This window comes from Rutidosis leptorrhynchoides, chromosome 7 (assembly GCF_046630445.1).
Source record: "Rutidosis leptorrhynchoides isolate AG116_Rl617_1_P2 chromosome 7, CSIRO_AGI_Rlap_v1, whole genome shotgun sequence".
NCBI lineage: Eukaryota > Viridiplantae > Streptophyta > Magnoliopsida > Asterales > Asteraceae > Rutidosis > Rutidosis leptorrhynchoides.
In genome coordinates, this window is record NC_092339.1 from 8,684,605 (window position 1) to 8,691,804 (window position 7,200).

At 35.3% G+C, this 7,200-nt stretch overlaps 1 protein-coding gene across 1 annotated transcript; it reads right to left on the reverse strand.

The window, feature by feature from the left end:
* Positions 1-898: 898 nt before the first annotated feature.
* LOC139856994 (GDP-L-galactose phosphorylase 1-like) lies at positions 899-4,290 on the reverse strand. The gene is made up of 7 exons (XM_071845704.1): positions 3,721-4,290; positions 3,403-3,506; positions 3,258-3,317; positions 2,929-3,171; positions 2,545-2,730; positions 2,216-2,464; positions 899-1,395 (listed from the first exon to the last, which is right to left on the reverse strand). Exons 1-7 carry the CDS (start codon positions 3,839-3,841, stop codon positions 1,042-1,044), a joined length of 1,317 nt encoding a protein of 438 aa, XP_071701805.1. The 5' UTR covers positions 3,842-4,290; the 3' UTR covers positions 899-1,041.
* Positions 4,291-7,200: the final 2,910 nt, after the last annotated feature.

Consider the following 7,200-nt stretch of genomic DNA (forward strand, 5'->3'; position numbering starts at 1 on the left):
AGGCGGGTTATATAACTACGGGAGATGAACACGTTACGGTTTAGTTCCCCTCCTAAACTTATGTTAAAAAACAAAGGAGTCTGATTCTTAATCCCCCTAACTATATTCAAATGATACTTACGGTCCCTTTGAAATTTTAGGGTGCGTTTGTTTGCCTCTTAATGGAATGGTTCAGCACTGAATGCTGAACCGTTCAGCTATCAGTGCGTTTGTTTCTGACCTCTGAATGACATATGGTGCTGAATGGTTCAGAATTTAGCTCTGAACCATTCAGAGATGAAACACACTCTTAACCATTAAGAGCTCAAATTATCTATGATATTCTCCTCAGATTATATCCAGATCACCTAACTAACAAGTATATTGAATTTTTTATTCATATCACACGTTAATAAGGTAGTTTTAGTCAGTTCATATTGTTCATTCTAAATGATTATCAAACAGCTTATTTTCATTCAGAGCAAACCTTATTCAGAGGCTCTGGACCATTCAGATTCTGAATCATTCAGCACTAAATCATTCAGTTTTATCAAACCCACCCTTAGTCATCACTCATAACATAATCTAATCAGTAACCTAATGTATTTATGTATTTTACTTATGTATTATAAATAATAATTATAATTAAAATTATAATAATTATACTACAGTAAGCGAATGATGCTTTAGAGTCCTTTTGAAATTACACAGGACATATGAGTTGCACTGTATATAAAGACTGATCTGATAAAAAGTATATAATGTTTGAAACGTCTAGTCCAGCATTATATATGTAAATCTTGTTGTATTTTGAAAGTTTTGCAGTAGATGTTTTGCGATTATAGATTGTGATAAAAGTATAATATCAAAAGCATATAACAAATCTCTTGCTACGGATTAATACATACAGAAATACAGGTTCTGCAAAATTCAAATCTTTCATATATAACATCTCCAATATTCAACACACACATAAACATGCCTTACACACAGTGAAGTGTTGTAACATAAACTTTTCAACATATAGGTACTAGCGTCTAGCGCGATTTGGCTAAACTACGCTTAGTGCTGAACCATGCATTCCTGCTTCCCAGCCACAATGGCTGCCTGGTGCGACCTATTGTGAAGGGCATCAACGTCCTCAAGATCTTGCTCATCATCATCATCGGGCAAGCTTACGTGCTCAGAAACAGTACATGATATGGCTTCAAAGATGATGCTTATCACTTCTTTAAACCTTTCCTCAGAAAGGGAAACCTCTGCAAGAAGTCTCCAAGCGTTTTCCTCGGTTGCACCATCGTAATCTTCTTTTCGTTTCAATACCATGTGACCACTGATCTCCCAAACGGCCGGGTTCACTTGGGTGTCTAGAAGCTCACTACTCACTTCTCCTAAAGCTTGTTTCTCAGCATAACACTGTGTTTTATGAGGTATATTAGACAAATACAGAAATTGTATCAAAGTACAAATATATTGGGTTTGCCTTACACACACACACACACACACACACACACACACACACACACACACACACAAAAATATGTTGGGTTAGACATTCCAGATTTCAGTTTCACATGTGTTACTATTGCATGCTATTTTCCTACTAATTAAGTCATAAACAGGCTTACACGCAATAGATTATTACAAGCACTGATGTAAAAGTCGGCCGACAACGCGTCATTTTGGTGTCTAGCCCGTCCCGAGTCACCCAAAAACGACTTAAAAGTCGGTTACCACAACAACAAAAAAAAAGTTGGGCCAAAGTCGATTTGAGCCGGTCAAAGTTAGGTGAAAAATTTATATTTTTTTAATTTAGATTTTGTGTCATAGGGTAACACGTTCTCATTTTTAATTTTTGGTGATAATGATTTTCAGCAAATCAAATTATCACAAAAAGCGGTTACATGAAAATTTTGGGTTGGGTCGGGGGGTGGGGGGATATTTGAATTCTTAGAAAATTAGTGGCCCGTAAACATTCTTATTTGAATACAACTCTTGTGCCATATATCTATATCTGATATATTTCTGTTTTATATATTTAAGTGTAGCATATACGAAGTATATGCTAAATTAATTTATTACTAAAAGTCAACGTTGGTCAACGGCTGATTCATCCCTAACTTTGACCAACTTGTCCTTCACGGTCCCAACCGACTCGTCTCCGACTCGCGAGTTTAACAACCTTGATTACAAGCATTAAACTTTAGAGATATCAGCAAATGCCACACATTTGTACCTGAGGTAGGAGAAAGATGCGTCTCCCGGCATCTGAGATAAGGACATTGTAAGGTATATTGTTGTCTTGAAGGCATATGCATGAGTCAGATACAACGTTTGACAAGTCTTCAAGTGAGTATCCACCCTCAAAAACAAGACCTCTAACCGGATATTTAAGAATCTCAGAAATAATCACTCCACCTTTAAACTCAGTTATCTTCTTAGTCGGAGCTTTCTCAATTGGAAACGGCACAGCCAAATAGTAAGCCTGAAATGTAAATAACATAACCATAAGCATATTTCAGATACATTTATCACATAAAGATAAATATAAAGGTAGCTATGAACCTGGAAGTGAAGGTGATTGATAGTAGCAAATGCACCAAGACTATTGTAACCCAAACGAAAGTATGGATTCGCAGCTTCTGATGCCATGTATAGTGCAAGCAACAAGCTTTTGTTGTCAATCATTTGAGGCAAACATTCCAAAATCCGAGGAATCAGAAGCACGTGTCCATATTCAATTGGACTCACCTATTAATTTATAAACAACCGGCTCAGTAACACATCTCATTTTAAGCAACTACTTTATATTTTTCCCCTTTGACCCATTATGAAAACCGTAACCCTGATTGGGCATCAGTAATCAAGTCCAAACTGTCACATGTATCTTGAAACGAAATTATTGTATAAACGACTTCATTAACCAAGATATAAAGCAAAGTAACTTACGTTAATGGCAACAACGCTAGGAGACCTTTCAACAACAATTGGAGCATTTGGATAGAACTTGACTTCGCCATCTTCACTTGATTCAAACTGAAATAGAATCTCTTCCTGCCCAACTTTAGTGAAATTAAACTTGCTCCCATCAAAAGGCTGAAGAACCGTATCCACTCGAAACTCAGTTGGACGCTTCTTTAGGTGACGACCCTCGTTTAACTGAGCAACAAACCCATAATCTCCTGGAATCACCTGTAAAATCACACACAATATGTTTGTAAATTCCTCATATTATGCATTTCATTAAACACTGAGAAGTGAATGTTCAACAGATCTACCTTAGTTTCGCAGGCAGTAACATCGTAACAAAACAACCCTCTCTCTACACGATCCTCCCACTGTATAAGTTAAAATCTTAACTTAAAACGAAAATTAAAAACCATAAAGACTAAAAACCATTAATTTTTTGGTTTCAAATATTACCTCTCCAAGAAGAAGAGAATCCAAGAAAGCAAAAGGCAGGTCCTTTTTGTCACTAGATTCAATCTTATCCGATTTCCCACAAGCATACAAAGGTAGCTTTGCCCCTATATTAATTCAAACCCCAAATGAATACAAAACTCAACTATGCAAATAATAATCAGGACTTGGTAACCTTATTAGAATTGGAATTAGCCAACAAGCTAACGTTTAACTGTTCAGCAAGCTACTAAATTTTTCAAATTTCAATAGAATAGGATTACTCAAACACAAAATTAACAAAAAAGAAATGAAATAAGGTGAAGGCATTTTAACAAACACCTGGTAGGCAACAATCTGTCATGCAGTTACGACCACACCCACCACCATTCACACCTCCTTCTTCCACATCTTCCTTTTGGTAATTGGATACAACAGTAGGGACTCTTTTAATCCTCAACATCTTCTTAATTTATGGGATTGTATACGTAAAACAGTAAAACCCTAAACCCTAAAATAAAAACAACTAGGCTATAATAAAGGTGACAAATTGGAACCCAAAACCACCGCCGGCGAGAAAAAGAAGGTCGGAAGGACTGCCGCCTTCAGAAGGCAAAGCCCCACGACCACCGTGAGTAGAAGGATTGCTTTCAATACTAGTTACAGATGAAGTAGATCGTCCGTACGATCGGACATGTAAAAGTGACCGCCGTGAACCGTAAATAGCCGTGGTTTCTACAACTTTATGATCCCGGGTTTTACCCCAAATTCCACACACAACAAACAACAATTGGCCTTTGAGTTGATCAAAATTGAATAGGTTGGTTGTGAAGGAATTAGGTTATGAATGTTTGTTGGTATATATACAGATTAGAATGGTGATAATTTATGGCTGAGATTTGGTGATGACGAAACTAAAGGGTTTGAGTGGCGTTGAGTGATTTGATGTAATTTGTTATTCAAGGTCCAAAAAAGAACACACCAAGGCTGTTTTCGTCGTTTGCAAGAAATTATATTAAGAAGTATAATTTTGAATTTTTGTAACCATAGTTTTAAAAAAAAAAAAACAAATATTTTTTAAAAACATTAATTTAAATTAAAAAAATAAAAGATTTTAAATGATACAAATAATAAACTATCAGCCTGACTAGATACTATTGTACACCACAATTATTCTAGACCCCATTACACCAAATACATAAACAAAGACCAAATACATAAACAAACCATTGAAAACAAAACTAGCATTGAGTGATCGATAAAAAACCGTTAAACAAACTAAATAAAACACACTAAATCAGATCAACGAAGTTCTAACATCACGAAATAAGCTTTCATCCGCGTCGAAGACTCGAAACATACAACTAGCTCACTACAAACCTAAATAAAAACCCGAACAAAGAGTTACCCAAACTACACCCAAAAATCTTGAACGTCACCACAATCTTAAACTAGCAGATGAAGGCAACTAGAGATAAATTCGGCCATAAAACACTTTAATCGCCACGAAAAATGAACAAACTAAATGGACGACAAGCTGTCTTGAAACCCCAAACCATACCCAACTATAAAGTATTGGAACCTCAAAAAGATCCAAGAAGATAGTAGTGTTCGGCCGAGAAGATAGCAGCACATGAGCGAGCCATCGATAAAAGATGTTGGCAAGAAAAAAGCAAAGTAATGTAACGTAGAACAATGAGAACCATAAATAAAGTGAAGAATCTAAAGAAGAACGAGAAAGCCATCATTACCTGACCAAAAAAAGACCCACATCATAAGTTTCTAGAAAAGCCGCACCAGCAACCCACCATCACCATAAATGTGTTTTCTCCGGGAAAATAATGCGAGGCACCAAGAACCACTTCCCACCCTCAAACACCATCACAAGAGTCGCAGATTACAATGTACCACCATCATATTCGCCGCATGCAGAAAGGCGAACACGGAAAAAATTTGTGGCGTGAATCTACATATGTGGTTAAGTTTTGTACTAGTTCTTTAGGATCTCTCTCATTTTTAATATAAGAACACATACAACTAATATAAACTCATAGTGCATAACATGAACGTGGCTAAAATTCTCTAAAATCTCTTATTAAATTATTTATACAGTATCTTTTATGGTTCATGATAGGATTACATGACCATTGGACACTTTTTGTGGTCTCTGGATGATATGATTCAAATGCCTCCCTTTAGATTGACTCGTTAACTAGGTATATTAATTCTGGGACCCATTAAATCGTTTTATTGTGTGTAGACCAATTTATTAAGATTCTACGCATATTCGTTCATACGTTTGTCCACTAAAAAATGCTTCGTCCGTTCTAATTTAATAGGTTAATTACTTTCTTTTTGATATGTCAAATAAATAAATAATAATATTCCACTTCTAAAAATATATAAAAATAAAAAGTAACCTTTTTTTTATACATTTACTCTATGCAAGTAACACAAACATATAGGTGAAGTAATTAGTAAAATATGAAAATAAACATAAACAAAAAAATACAATGTGATGATGATTTTATTGAATTGTGTATTTTATATCTAGAAGCTATTAAATTGAGATGAAGAAATCTATATACTCCATAACATATAATATATGAGAAAAGTGAATTGGTGCTATCAAATACGACTATATATATATAAAGCTTACATGAAAAAACAAATCATACTTATGTAAAGTGTTTTTGTCATTATTAAATTTTTTACTTTACATGTAATGTATATATAATAAGATAAAATAGATAATGGGAAACATGTATTTTTGTGACAATCCTTGATACATGAATATTGTTTCATTAGTTTAAATTCAAGTTTGCGAGGCTGTTTAGACTGGAACAAAATCAGCTTGTTTCTGTTCGTGATAGGCTGTCCTGTGATGGTACCTCTGTTACATTTAATGGGGGCTGGATCAGACCCCCTACACGTCGAGCAGCAAATGAATTGGTGGAGTTATCGCAGTTAGTAGCAGCAGCAAGCATTGATATTGCGAAGACAGATTCTTGGACTTGGAAGTTAGACAACAATGGTCATTTCACTACAAAGAAACTCACTAGATTGATCGATGAAAAAACAATTATTGCAGTTACTAATATTTCTGAGACATTGCGAAATAACCTTGTCCCGAAAAGATTGAAGTATTTGTTTGGAGAGCGAGGAAAAAACGACTTCCGGTTTTGATGGAGTTAGAAAAACGTGGTATTGATCTCCACTCCGTTAGATGCCCACTTTGCGACGACGACTTGGAGACGGTAGATCATTCTCTTATCTTTTGCAAACACGCTTTCGAGGTATGGTCTAAAGTCTTCGAGTGGTGGGGGTTGAATGTTTCATCTTCACTAAGTGTCAACGAGATTTTTCTTGGTAATTCAAGTGTTGCGATGACGGATATTGGAGGTAAAATTTGGCAAGCGGTAATGTGGTCAAGTGGTTATCTCATTTGGAGCAATAGGAACCAAATGGTCTTCAATAAAAAGTGTTGGACTACTCCCACGGCAATTGTGCGAAATACAAACAAAAACGTATGAATGGATTGCGAAAAGGTGCAAAGAGAAGACTATCGATTGACATTAATGGCTTCATAATCCCCAATCCGTAGTTATTTAAATTGTTGCTTAACGTCTTGTTAAATAGCACGTTAGTATTGTAATTGTGTTGCGATTTCTTGTTTTTGGCTCCTGTTAATTCTGAATGGGGTATGTAATGTTGTATGAACTATTTTGAGTTATATAAATACCATACTGTTTTTCAAAAAAAAAAAGTTTAGGTTCACTGTTTGTTAAATAGTTTAATGGAAAATAAGTATTTTTTGTGACA